At 46.2% G+C, this 14767-nt stretch overlaps 1 protein-coding gene across 4 annotated transcripts in view; it reads left to right on the top strand.

The window, feature by feature from the left end:
• Positions 1-14767, top strand: part of ARHGAP45 (Rho GTPase activating protein 45) — a 471885-nt gene that overhangs the window by 441464 nt on the left and 15654 nt on the right. For all 4 annotated transcript variants that reach the window (XM_069647375.1, XM_069647391.1, XM_069647383.1 and 1 more), the window contains 2 exons: positions 2044-2181; positions 4044-4264. In XM_069647375.1, the coding sequence (XP_069503476.1) occupies positions 2044-2181; positions 4044-4264 (359 nt within the window). The remainder of the gene's footprint in view (positions 1-2043; positions 2182-4043; positions 4265-14767) is intronic.

The raw sequence follows: 14767 nt of genomic DNA, 5'->3' as shown, positions 1-14767 counted from the left end.
GATCCCTGAGCTTGAGGCTCAGGACAAGTCTCACAGTCCTGTTCTGGATAAGTTGCAAAGGGCGAAGTGTAGAAACAGGAAGATTTAGAAAGAGGCGGTTGCAATAGTCTAGCCTAGAGAGGACTAGAGAGGGGGAAAGTGAGAAAAGGAAGAATGCCTCTGAGAAGGTGCAGCTCATAGTTTGACTTCTTGGAGACGTCAGAGATGTGAGCAGAGAAGAAGAGGGTGGAGTTGAAGATGACCCCAAGGTTCTTGGCCTCACAGGAAGGAGCAGGAAGAGGTCACAGAGAGGGCAGCCAGAGAGAGAGGAAAAGAGGGAACGGGTGTCCCAATGAGGAGGATCTAAGTCTTACTGGCATTAAGGCAGAGATCATTGGTGGCACACTATTCCTGAATTGCGGCCAAACAATCTGGTATGAGAGAAAAAGCAGAGGTGGCTGAGGGGAGCCTGAAAGAGAGCTGATTGTCATCCGCATGACATTGAAAATTGGAGCAGAAAGTAGCGATGCAGTGGACAAGAGGTGCCAGGTAGTGGTAGAAGATCCAGTGAGAGAGGTTTGACCCCTGGGGAACACCAAAAGTAGAGAGAGAGATAGAAGAGAGGAAAGACCCCAGTTGGACCTGAGAGGGTCGGTTGGTGAAAAGGGAGGTCAACCAGGCCAGGGGCTGATCAGTACTACCAAGGTTGTCACAGAGACGGTTCAGCAGGGTGGTATGGTTGACCATGTCAAAAGCAGAGGATAGATCAAGTAGAATGAGGACAGAAGGGAGATTACAGTCAAGATTGGAGAGCAACTCTTCACGGGTGTTCAGGAGAGCAGTTTCCGTGCTTCAGGCAGCTCTTAAGCCAGACTGGTGGTGATGCAGGCAACCAACAGATTCAGTATATAGATTAAGCTGGGAGATGGCCAGCCTTTCCAAGAGTTTGTCCAGGAAAGGAGTGATGGGGATTGAGCGATAATTAGCCAGAGAGGAAGGATTGGCCGAGGATTTCTTTAGAAGGGGGTGCACAAGAGAGTGCTTAAGGGGGAGGGGAAAGTTCCAATGGCAAAGGAGTGATTGCAGAAGTCGGCCAAGGCTGGAGCAAGGGTGTTGATCTGGTCCTTGATAGTTATGGATAATCAGGGGAGAACCTAATTTGATGAGACTTTCATAGATCGGACTTGTCTAGAAACATTGTCAGGGGTGAACAGGGGAGAAAGGAGGAGGAGAGACAGCCTCAGACGGGCCAGGTGTGGTAGAGGAGGAAAAAGAGGAGGTAGAGGACGAGAGGGTGGACAGGATGTCCTGAGTTTTAGTAGTGAAATGAGAGGCCAAAGGCGTGCAGAGGGTCGTGCAGAGAGCCTGGGAGGGAACAGGAGAGGTAGAGGTAGAGACAGCAGCCGGATTGGTCAGCTCCTTACAGATTTTGAAACGTTTGGCCGAGTTATTAGATGCCGCAGAGATGCAGACTTGGATGTAGGCTCTCTTCTTAGAGAGGACAGAGTGGGTACTGCTGTTGGAGTAGGCGGCAGGCCAGTTTGTCAGGGGGTGCGGCTGAGGCCCTCCACTTCCTCTGTGCCGCCCTTGGATTTGGGCTTCAAGCGGAGCCTCATGACAGGGGCAAGGGCATCCAGAGTCTTAGAGATCGAGCGAGATGAAGGTTAGAGAGGGCTGTGTCAGGGTGTGAGTCAGCCAAAGGTACAGCAGGGTGAAAGAAAGTAGCAGCAAAAACCTCAACTGACACATGCTTCATCAGTCGGATGACCGAGAAGGTAGGTGGCAGTGCTGGAGTCGGCTTAAACTGTGGGGAACATAAACTCTGTTAAAGAAGTGGCTAGACCTTAGTTGGGGTGCGAGATGGCAAAGTGAGGAAATCTACAGCCAGGGTAGGTTGTAGGGGGAGTGCTCAGAAGGAGGACTACAGTTAGGATGAAGAAGTGTTTTTAGGGTGGCGGTCAGCATGGTTTGCTGGCATGAAAAACACAAGAAGCACTGCCCTGCAAGAAGAAACAGTCCAAGTTGAGTAACTGTGATTTGCTTCCACATCTTTGCTGTTCACAGGGAATATACCGTGTGAATGGGGTGAAGACCCGCGTGGAGAAGCTTTGTCAGGCCTTCGAGAATGGAAAGGAGCTAGTGGAGCTGTCGCATGCCTCACCCCATGACCTCAGCAATGTCCTAAAGCTCTACCTACGGCAGGTAAGAAACTAATGTGTAGCAGAAAAGCTCGTCTAATGTCAGCAGAACATTTCCAGGTCATGTTCCGGGGTCACAGGAGCGCCCCACCCAGCGCACCCATAAGGCCCAAATCTAGGCGCACCCTTACTCCCCAGATCCAGAGCCTAGAGAGGCTGTAACAGATGCAGGCCGCATTGGGGTAAGCAACGGTGTCCAGACTCCTACAGCTTTGACAGCATAACACTGAGCGTTTGAAGCAGGCACGGCTGAAGGGATTTGGTCTTGACAGACAAACCTCCTGCAGGTTTTGTTAGGAATGTTTAAAATCTTCCTACAGCACAGACCTGTTTGTCATTAGGGTGCTGTGCACAATTGTATTTAAAATGCAGAAATCCAATATTGCAAAATTACTCCATGCATCGAAATATCCAGAAAAAAAGAGACTTCCCAGTTGCAGTATGAACTGGAAAGGAGTTCCAGACCGTGCATGCTTGACTAAGAAGGCACAGCCTGTCCATAGATTGTTCTTTGAACATTTCTAGCGAAGTCAGGCGTGCCAGGGGCTGCCAGCCATTAGGCTGCCACAGCAAGGGCGCAATCCCATGCAAAAGGTTTAGGCCTCACGATGAACATCAAAAGAGCACAGCAGGGCGAGGCCCCAAATGGGTATAAATCCCCCCACATGTACAAAACCACAAACAATCCACCAGATAACGGCACAAATGAAGGCGCTCAACATCAAAGTGTGGCAATGCCAACTTGCAATGGGCGCCTTTGCGTATGCTATCGGGCTTGAATGGAAGCGTTGTGGCATAGGAGCTCAAATCTCGCTTTTCACTGACCGCCTTGATCTTACTCATCAGGATGCACCATCCACTTCAGTCACTCAACAGTCAAATTCAGACTAACTTTATTCTGGGTAAACGCCTATAAAAGTATGGCATGACAATCTTATGAAGTTCATCGAATTTCGTATACAACTTAATTGAATGCAGAGATATAAAACACAATTCATCAATGTATACATAAGGCATCTTACAAGGAGCCAACTTAATAGAAAATAAAAACATGTCAAAAGTCTGTGATGCGTAAACATTTTCATCTAGCAGCTAGGATATTTTCAAACTTTTATCTAATCTGCCAGGCGTTATACAGAAAGCTTAAAAAAGCAAATTTCAAGTCCTTGAAACTTGTCATTTCACGTATGCTTCAATTGTGGAGTGTTATTCTTAAATAGAACATGGGATTTATTTATTTTCAGTTTTTATAGAGCGATATACGCCATGGGCCTCAGAGCTCACAGAAAGGGACAGAAAAAAGTGGAGTCAGACAATAAGAGAGAAAAGTTATAGAAATAAATCACCTGTTAACGATAAGTACTTTGAACAAAATAAATACTTTAAACAATTTTAGAGTAAGATTCCACTACCGTGCGGCAAAACAAGCACAATTTGGTAGCTCTGGTACACCATGTATTCGAGCACTCTGCTACCGGCGAAACATCCCGTCTCAACTTTATGTACAAAGCATGATTAACTCAGGAACCTTTTGTTTAAATAATGATCTGGTGCAAATTTACTTTTGAACGATAGATATCCTGGGAATCTAGATATTTCACAGAATCTGATATCGGGTCTCCAAATACAGAATATCAAGCTTATTCTTGATCATCCTAATTGTCTCTACAGATATTACAACATCTTTACTCAATAAGTGAGGAAGCCCTATATTGCACAAAAGAGTGTCTATATATATGACCCATTTCCATGATTTACCACCTGGTGCCACAATGACATCTCAGAGTATTTCTTGAATGTGTTATCTGTGCTTGGGCAGGATCTCCTTGAACCAATGATATGAAAGCTTTTTCTAATTGTTTTCAGCTGCCGGAGCCTATCATGCCGTTCCATCTGTACAACGGTCTGATGGGATTGGCCAAGGAGAGTCTGCAGGGCGGGCGTGGCAAGGCCCAGGAGCTTGTGGACAAAGGGCCCGAGACAGACAAGGAGGTGATGGACATGGTGAAGAAGCTGAACGTGTTACTCCAGGACCTTCCACAGGAGAATCGGGCCACACTGCGGTACATCATACAGCACCTACAGAGGTGAGAATCCTGGGGGTGGGAGTTGAAAGATCCACACCACGCCCCGTCAAAACCCCCAAGGAAAGAGATAGCTGGAAGGAGAGTCTTCTGGCTTCACCAATGAAACTATAAAGAGAATATTTCCTGCAGGCAGGGATGCTGATAAGGCTTCGATTTGGGAGTATTTTATTGTGGACCTTGCATAGTAGGGCTTTAAAGGATTATTTGGGGAGTAGAAAAAATAGTTCTCGCTGCCAACTTGGTTATTTCTAGTGAAGTAAAAATACTTTTTCATTTTAAAATCATGGGCATTTTTGTTTCCTTGTTCGCAGTAATTGCTATAAGTATTTTTTTCTTATTTTATAAACCCACCTTCGCAAGAAGTAGAACCATATTACAACTCTTGTTTGTGGCATGCGCTGCTGATTCCTCAATCTGAACACATCAACACAACAGTGTGCCTATCTGTTAGCCTTGTTTTAGTTTTGAGAAAATCACTCCACAGTCTTTGGGATATCTGTCTATGTTTTCGGGGTTACACATGCTGGCACATAGTGCATCAGCCACAGCCGGTAAAGTGAACAGTGAGGGATCATGTGAGTTGTAGTCCAAAACCTCTAGAGAGCCACAGGCTGGAGACAGCTGCACTAGAACAAGGGTTCATTAACTAACTGTTTTTTGGCGAGGGTGGGTTCATGAGTGATAGAGCGGAAAATGCACAGAATGTATTCCAGCAGGAGTGATGAGGCAAAATTAGCAAGAAAATAAAGAAATGGCCAGGAAACATAAAGGGGGGGGGACATGTTCAGTCAGGAATGAAAGGCACATCTGACATGCCCTCAATAGTCCATGCCTAACACTACAATACAATGCCATGCGCAACATGCCGTAATTCCCATCTGAAATTGCCTATGTGCAAGGCCATGGTACAAAGTGCACAACATGTACACCTCACTCCCAATACTGTTACTAGTATTAAGCCTCTCAGGAGATGCCCACTGGCACTCTCCACCTCCATACCACACAAGCAGGCACCACCTCCACTTAGCCATGATCCCAACCAATGACCTGGCATCCACGATCAGAGCCAAGTCCTTCCTACCCTCGCTAAACCTCGACATTCTGAAGGCCTCAATCAGACCCACCGCATTCCTACCAAAACTATGCCTTAACACCCCAGATCACTCTAAGAACCCCTCACTCAACAAGCTTGCGATAGACCAACCTACTAACGAGTTTGCCTCATCGCCCTCAACTCCCTCCCTGGCTACACACACCAAACCACCATACCACATCAACAACAGGAACCATAGACTCCACTCTAGGCTACCTACCAACAACCTACCACCAACCAAAAACAATTACAGCAAACCTATTCCAGCAAAAAAAACAAAAAACGACATGGATCTCATCCACAAATAAAACATAAGCTACCCAAACCAAGGCTCTATCAAAGTCGAGTTTTAGCACCTCCCACAGTTCTGACCTCACGATCAAGGGAGCTCTAATAAATGCTAGATCATTGATAGCTCACACCACAGAAATTGCAGATATCATCCTGGCCAAAAATCTGGACTTCGTAGCAGTAACTGAATCCTGGCTGCATGCCGCGGCCGGTCCCTCACTCTTACTAGCAGTGCCAGACAATTTCTCCATCATTAGAGTGGACAGACCCGACTCCAGAGGAGGGGGCATCACCATCATCTTCAAAAATACTCTTGACATGAGGATAATCACCTCACCCTCTCTCTCCTCCTGCAAACTACTTTCCGCCAAACTACAGATCTCGCATAAAAGCACCATCACAATTCACCTAACCTATTGACCCTCGGGGCCCATAAGCTCATTTGAGGAAGATATGATAATTCTACAAACCGATAATACCAAAACCTCCTCGCAAATCCTTATACTGGGTGACTTCAACTTAGGCTTCACTGACCCGAATGACCCCCAAGCAGCATCACTAGCCAACACTTTAACCAATCACGGATTCCTGCAAAAATCACCCAGACCACCCACGGACTGATCACCACCTCATCTCATTCGAGGTAGCCACGAACAACCCACCTAACATAACTAGCACCATAGCACCGCTGTGCCTAACAAGAAACAAATGAAACATCACTGCAGAGGCAATCATGCCCCGGGTGAGCCCCACCCTAAACTCTCTCCTGAACATTACAGACCCTAACTTACTAGTAGACTCTTACAACCGTACTATGTCCAAAGCCTTAGATGCAGTTGCTCCTATCAAAATGCGCAAATGCAAACCAAGAGCCCACTTGAACTCCTGGATCACCCCGAGTTAAAAACACTTTGATCTGAAAAAAGGAAACTACAGTCAATATTGAAACATCATTAGAGAACAAAACCAACCTGACCAACCTCTCAGCTAAATACAAAGAGGAGATCATCCGCACTAAGCTCGATACCTACAATAACAGAATTAACCAAGCTAGCTACAGCACCAAAGAGCTCTTCATCATCTTGAGAGAAATGGAGACACCTAACTCCCCTCCCGACTCATGCCTAAAAGACAAACCCTGGTGTACGAGCATCCAGAATGCTCTCACCAACAAAATTGACACTCTTCAAACCAAAATAGCAAACAAACGGCGCAACCTAACCAACATAGCCTCAACTTCCCCACCCATTGAGCATCTCACTGAATGTCCCCATGGCTTAATGTTTTCAAAATTATCTGTACCAGAAGTACAAAAAATCATTGCCCCCCTGAAACCCACGAGATGCCACAGAGATAGCTGCCCGGCACAGATCATCAAAGATGCTGCCAGAGACCTAGCCCCCTTCCTAACAAAATGAATCAACATCTCCTTCTCAACAGGCATTGTACCCAGCAACTTGAAGGAATCCTGGGTACTTCCATTACTAAAAAAACAAACCTTAGACCCCACTATACCTAACAATTACAGGCCAATTACAACAATCCCATTTCTGCTGAAGATCCTATATAGGGTTGCATACCTGAAAATCCAAGAATATCTAGAGACGAACCAGCTCTTGGGAACTCGACAATCTGGCTTTAGACCTCAACATGGGACCGAAACGGCCCTGATTGATTTAAAAAGCCAGATTGACGATCTAAAAGACAAAGGTAGAATTGCAATCCTACTCCTTCTAGACTTTTGACCTGGTGGACCACAGAGTACTCTGCGACCACCTCACCACAGCAGCCCATTTCTCTCAGTCGGCAATCACATGGATCGAATCATTCCTCAACAATAGGACCATGCGAGTCTTCTCGCCGACTGCAGCAGCTGACCCCATACCAATGACATGTGGAGTGCCACAAGGTTCATGCGTGTCCCCCACCCTTTATACTGTCTTCACAAAGCCTCTGTTTGATGAACTGGACCATCTGGGTGTCACCTACACAAATTACGCAGATGACACCCAGATCCGCCTCCCTCTAACAGGCATCTATGACACAGATGTACGGCTTGTGAACAAAATGTACCTAATCAGTCAGGGATGGATGGCCACCCATGGCCTCTGCCTGAATGATGACAAAACGGAACTTCTGCTGCTAGGTTCCCCAGCCAACCTAAACAAGATAAACCCTAGGTATAACTCCTTCAACATAGACGGGAATAATATCCATGTGGACAAAGAAGTAAAAACACTTGGTTTTTACCTGGATGCCACCTCCAACCTACACAAACAAGTCAACGCAACCTACTCAGCCATTGCCTACACAGGCAAATAAGAGTTTGTAGACCACTGCTCTCAACAGAAAGCTGCCTCATCCTAGCCAGAGCACTTATACTGTCCATACTGGACTACTGTAACAGACTATCTGGGCGCTAGTAAGTTGGTGACCAACAAACTACAAATATTGCAGAACAATGCTCTTAGCACCGCCCTAAATCTACCAAAAAAGAGAGCACATCTCAGCAATAAGAAGACAACACAAATGTCTCTCTATTAAATAAAAAATTGAGCTAAAAACCTCATGCCTTACCTTTAAAGCACTGAACCACACAGCACCACCCTACCTAATTGAAACATTCTCCATCAGATCCACCACGTACACCACCAGATCAGCTCACATGCCCTGTTTACAGGTCCCTAGATACAAATTAAAAAGATCAGGAGGGAGTATCTTCCCTGTCATGGAGGCCGAACTGTGGAACACCCTCCCTCCTGTTCTCAAGACAACCCAACCATTCTCCAACTTCTGGAAAGGCGTCATCTCCTGGCTGATTAGCAAAAACTAACTGAGATAAGGAACTCTCACCCTCACTTCCTACAAATGCATCTGTCTACCGCATGCCTCCTATCTAACTCAAAAGTATCATCATGATTAACTGTATTACCATGTTCAACTGTATGCCTGTCATATGCACTTCCACCTATGTAACCACAATATGTCTAATGCCTTTTCCTGTAACCTTTTTTTGTGACCAAATTGTACCCAGATACCTCAGGGTCTGGTGCGCTATAGAAATAAAATAAACAAACAAACAAACAATATATACCCTACATGGGTCCTCCTTCTCTGCCCTGTGTATCAAGCATTAGAACTAACTACTCACCACAGTGACTCTGTGCAGTATGTGGCTGAGTGCTCCTCTTCAGTGGGTGGAATCTAAAGTAGAATGTGGCACCTGAAGGGCTGTGTGTTCCAGGGATCATTGTTAGGAGACAGGATGGGATCCCTAACTGGAAAGATGCTACTGCACTGCTCTCCCTTGTTATCTTTCTAACTTTACCCTGAAACCAATAAAGCAGTTTTCTTATTGACTTACCATTGTTGTCGGGATGCTACACTCTTGCACTGAGAATACTTAGTCACTGATGCAGACTCATGGGGTGCCCTGGCTGCAGGACATCATAGAGAACAGCCTTTGCCGAGCAACAATAACAATAGAAATTATGGAGACCAACATCCACGCCATGTAAAAGTCCCTGTCCACATAAGTGCACACTGCCTCCCTGCACTGCAAAGCACTTCTCTATGTAGACAGGGAAGGATGGTGTGTGGGTTTGTCTTGAGTAGAAGAGTCACTGTGGTGAGTAACTTGTAATTCATGTCTGATCACGCTGCCTGGAGTCTCATGAGAAGTTCGTAAGGCATATGTATATCAATAGTACAGAAAAGTGGCTTACTTAATTTGGCTACTGTGAGGTTGGCATCATGGAAGGAGACACAGGCAACAGATTGAAAGTTGAACAGTATTTTATTAAAGAAAAGGTCAGGATGGATTAAGCCCTAACTTTCCCTGTTCTATGTAGCGAGTTCCCTACCTAAAGAAACTAAGGAAAAGTCTATGTTCAACCTAAAAGTCTGTCTGTGTCAAAATCCTATACGTGCCCTCACAACTAATCCAAACAATGTGTAGGGATATTAACTATAATCTAAATAGTGGTTCCAACATAAAGGTCTGAGCCGCTTCTAGCTCAGGCTTATTTCTTCAGCCTCCTTTTGCAAGTGTTAAGAAGTTCATTAAAAAAGTCCAATTTGTCTTTCATCAAGCATCAAAAGAAATACAGTTCAATTGCCCTTGCCCAAGTTCAACACAGTTCCAGGGAAACAGAGTACCAAGGCACCAAAATCTAGGTTTTCCTTCCCCAAGTTCAGTGTCACTATATAAATGAAGTATCTTGAGTACAACACCCGGAAAACACAGTTCAAGATGCCAAGGCTTAGGGTTCTCTTCCCCAAGCTTAATGGTAAATTCAAATAGATGTATCTTGCAGCTTTGCTCTGTCAACTGGTCTTTCACAAGTTGGGACTCCCTTCCCCAATTGTGATGGCATTTGCTTTCCTGTTGTCACCACAGCAAACGTCCTTGTTAATATCAAGAAGCTCTCTGGTCAAGGCGCAGTTTTAGAGCACAGGTTCACCCATTACAGGTCACACAACCAGGAACTTAACATTCACTTTTCCTTTGCATCACAAGTAGCAGCTCTCTGATCAAGGTGCAGTTTTAGACCATGGGTCCACCCATTACAGGTCACACAACCAGGGGCTCTCAGTATTCCTTTAAAGTTCAAGATATCATGTAGTAAACAGTTCGTAGAATGCAGCTTCACACTTTTATCACATTGATTTCCTTAATTTAATTGTAATGCTTATCTGGTATCCACGGGGACGTCACTCAGCCTGTTCGGACCTCTTACGACCTCGAACCCTTCCCTGGAGTCTACTCGACTGGAGACTGGGCCTGAAACACAGGATTGAACTCCCTATTGTATCTGTGTGCTTGAACCCCTTCTTCTCCGGGGTTCAACCCTTCCCTTTGATCCACAGCTCACCTTGTTTTCTTGGAAAGTGTGCTCTCCGTCCTGATTTCAGCGCAGGGGAACGTTGATTGATGCAGGCTCATTGCTGCCTAGTTACTTCACTGGAAAGAGTCCAACAGGTAAGTATAATGAGTCTTTTGAACAGTTCTCTAACTTCCTTCCTTTCCTTCCTTAGATGATGGCCGGCGTCCGGGGATGGCGACGTGCTGCTGAGATGAGTAGCGCTGAAGGTGAGTGAGAGCGCGATGCGCGATGCGACCCTTTCGTATTTGTATTGAACTGAGTTCTTTTTCTGTGTCTTTTAGGTGCCGCGACGTTTATGCGGCGCCTCTAGATGTTTCCACGCTAACCTGGAGTGTCTTTTCCCTCTTGCAGATGGATGAGAAGTTCCCCCAGAGCGGCTGGGATTCAGGTAAGCGTTTGAAGCTTGTAAAGTCTTTAAAAATAAGCGAAGATTTGCTGAATGCTTACTAATGCCTTTTTTCTGTTCTTTTCCCTTTTTCTTAGGAAGCGACGTGCCGGGATGGGAATGACACCAGCGAAGATGCACGCAGAACAGGAGAAACGATGAATGATGGGCAGAAGCGCTGCAAGGTAAGGCTGTTCCTAACGGTGTTCTTGTTCTTGCAGGAGCTGAGCGCAGAAGAAAGATGCATGCCTACTGGAGACCAATCCGAACACGGTGAGTGTCACGCTGCAGGTGCAGAAAACACAAAGTATGTTTCTCAGCCTGGGCGTGGCTTAAATAGTCTCTGAGTATCCCAGGTGTCTCTGGGCTGAACCACACCCAAAAGACTAGACTGCACATGCAGTTCTGAGAACCGAAATATGTGGGGGCATCCATCTTGTCCCATCAATGAACTACAAGTCCAATCCCCAATCCCCTCCTGCTATGGGAGTGAGTGAGTCTGGTGCCACAAGCGCCAAGTCTGACAACAAGTGGGTCTTTGGAGGGATGGAGAGGCCCTTGAGGGCCATATAGGTGATCATGGCCTGGCTCCAGCCTAACATCTTGGAGGGCTGGGGACATGAGGGGGAGGAATCATGACAGCGTCCCCCCCCCCCCCCACGACCCTTCTCAAGGTGGCTCTTCTGTCTGTCCTGGTTTGTTTGGATGGTTTTGATGAAAACCACGACCCTTCTCAAGGTGGCTCTTCTGTCTGTCCTGGTTTGTTTGGATGGTTTTGATGAAATCGTCTAAGCAAGCGAGGTGCATGGATGTACTCACAAGGCTCCCATGTCCTATCTTGTGGACCATACCCCTTCCAGTCTACTAAGTAGTATAATTTGGATCTGATGTACTTTGAATCCAGGATGTCCTTGACTTTGAATTCTGGCTCCCCGGCGACTACTACTGGCTGCAGTGGCGTTGCTACCCGGGTCCCAGGTTGAACATGTTTAAGGAGAGACACGTGGAACACAGGATGAATGTGCATGTTTGACGGCAAAACTAGTCTGACCGCCACAGGATTTACCACAGAGGTGACGGTGAATGGACCCAGGTATCTTGGACGGAAAGTTCGGGTTCCTTTAATGGACACGTGTTTAGATGCCAGCCAGACTTTGTCTCCCACTTGGTAGTTGGGGGCCTTTGCTCTGTGTTGATCAGAAAACTTCTTTTGGCGATTCTTAGCTTGGAGTAGGTGTTCAGCTGCCCTTTTAAAGGTTTGAGAAATGGTCGTGTGCAAGGTTTTGACTGCTGGCATTTCCAGGGTTGTAGGAACGTCCAACTCAGAAGTACGTGGGTGCCTGCAATACATGGTATAAAAGGGTGTCTGTCCAGTGCTGGTGTGTAGGGAATTATTATAAGCATATACAGCTATCCATAATAGGTCAAACCAGCTTCCTTCAGCTTGGTGTAACATGCAACGCAGATACTGCTCAAGCGTCTGATTTGTCCTCTCAGTTTGACCATCCATTTGGGGATGGTGACTGGTGGATAGCCGGATGTCGATCTGGGCCATAGAGCAGAATTATCCCCAGAAGTTAGATACAAATTAAGTACCTCGGTCTGAGACTAAAACTGAAGGAAACCCATGGAGCCGTACGATGCCTTCAAGAAATACCTTTGCCAAAAGAATAGTGTTAAACCCTTGACTGGGTGGTAAGTCAGTAATAAAATCGAGGGCAACATGTGCCAGGGTGCTGGTGGGATTTCCAATGGTTGTAATAGGCCAGACAGTTTCTGCTTGGATGACTTGTTTTGAGCACACACTCCACAAGATAGGATGAATTGGATAATGTCTTTACGCCACCTGGGCCACCAATAATTTCGTTTTACCTTAGCTAGGGTTTTAGCAATTCCGGGGTGGCCCTCGATCAAGAAATCATGATAACCGGACATGACTTGGTCTCGTAGTTCTTGGTTTGGTAAGAATAAACGATTCCTGAAGTAGGGCAACTGATCTTTTATCATGTAATGTTCTCCTTGTGCACTCCACGCTTGTAATTGCTCTGGACTCATCAGATTTTGGATTTCTTCATGTAATTCTTTCTGAGTTATGGTTGCTGTGATTCGTAGGAGCTTGTCACTTGGGATGATTGTTATTGGGTCAGGGGGCTGATACCCGTGCTCTTCCACCCCAATACGGGAAAGGGCATCAGCCTTCCCGTTTTTCACCCCTGGTCGAAATGTAATCACGTAGTCATATTCAGCAAAAAAAAGAGCCCAACGTAGTTGTCGTGAGGATTGGGCCTTTGCCGTTTTTAGGTACTGGAGGTTCCGGTTGCTTTGAGTTCCTGGAAAGCTTCCTCGGCTTCTGTTGTCCACTAGAACCTTTTGTTGCGTTTCCTTAGCAATGATGTTATGGGATGCACGATTTGAGAAAATCCCGGATGAACCGGCAGTAGAAGTTTGCAAAACCCAGCATACTTTGAACCCCCTTGAATGAATTTGGGGATGGCCAGTTCAAGATAGCATCTACCTTGTGTACATCCATTCAGATTCCATTCGGGCTGAGAATAAAGCCCAGGAATTCCACCTCAGAGACGTGGAATGAGCACTTTTCAAGCTTGGCGTAGAGCTGGTGTTGACAGAGTTTCTCCAATACGGATCGGACGTGTTTAACGTGGTCCTGCTTTGATGCGGAATATACTAGAATATCGTCGACGTACACTATAGTACAGACATCAATCAATTCCCGTAAGACTACGTTCATGGAGTATTGAAATGCTGCAGGCGCGTTGCATAGGCCAAAGGGCATTACTTGATATTCGTACCAGCCGTATTTGGTGCGAAAAGCGTTTTTCCATTTGTCCCCCTGTTTTATGCGAACAAGGTGATATGCCCCCCACAGATCTAGTTTTGTGTAGATTTGGGCATCTTTGACTTGATCAAGCAATTCAGGGATCAGTGGCAGGGGATAGCGTTTTTTTACGGTAATCTGGTTCAGAGCGCGATAGTCAATGCACGTTCTCAAGTCCCCCTCCTTTTTCGGTACGAAGAATAGAGGACTGGCTGCTGGAGACTTCGAGGGACGGATGAACCCATTGGCCAGTTATTGGTCAAGATAGGCCTTCAGGGGCTGGTTTTCTGGTTCCGTGAGTGTGTAAATTCACCCACAAGGGATTTGTGCGCCGGGTATCAGGTTGACTTGGCAATCGTATGGTCTATGCGGTGGGAGGGTATTAGCCTGTTCTTTCTGAAAGACATCTTGAAAGTCCTGGTATTCACTTGGTGGGTACCGACTGCCACAGTCGCAAGCGTGGAGGTTCTGGTGACTATTGGTTGTTTCTCTTGGTGATAACATGTGTGGGCGCAAGTCTCGGGAAAGGCCAATTCTTTTGCTCGCCAATCGATTCGAGGATTGTGAGCAACCAACCATAGCATTCCCAAAATCAACTGGAACTGTGGTGCCTTGATGAGGTTGAAAATGATAGATTCTTGGTGTCCATCCTGGCACAGAAGGGTTAAAGCTGCAGTGCATTGGGATACTGGACCAGAAGCTATTTCCGTGCCATCGACAGTGGTAACAGTGTAGTGGTTGATTTAGGGCGTAACAGAAGCCCCATCTTTGCCGCAAGATCCTGGTCGATGTAATTCCCAACGGCTCCACTGTCAATGTACGCTCTTACTGCTTGCATCCAAGATGGTTGTTGGTGATTGATCAAGACCACAGATAGTGAAAAATTGGAGGTCTGTAGTTCACTTTCTTCGCTCGACAAGTGGACCCCTACACTTGCCGGTCTGGGGAGTTTTCCGATTCCTTGATGGTATCTTCCTTGTCCGTGGCCCCTACCGTCCTCCTCGGTGGCTTC

This window comes from Ambystoma mexicanum, chromosome 1p, assembly GCF_040938575.1.
Source record: "Ambystoma mexicanum isolate Mex_15411 chromosome 1p, UKY_AmexF1_1, whole genome shotgun sequence".
Taxonomy (NCBI): Eukaryota; Metazoa; Chordata; class Amphibia; order Caudata; family Ambystomatidae; genus Ambystoma; species Ambystoma mexicanum.
The sequence above is the reverse complement of the archived record's forward strand: the minus strand, read 5'-3'. Positions and strand labels throughout refer to the sequence as shown.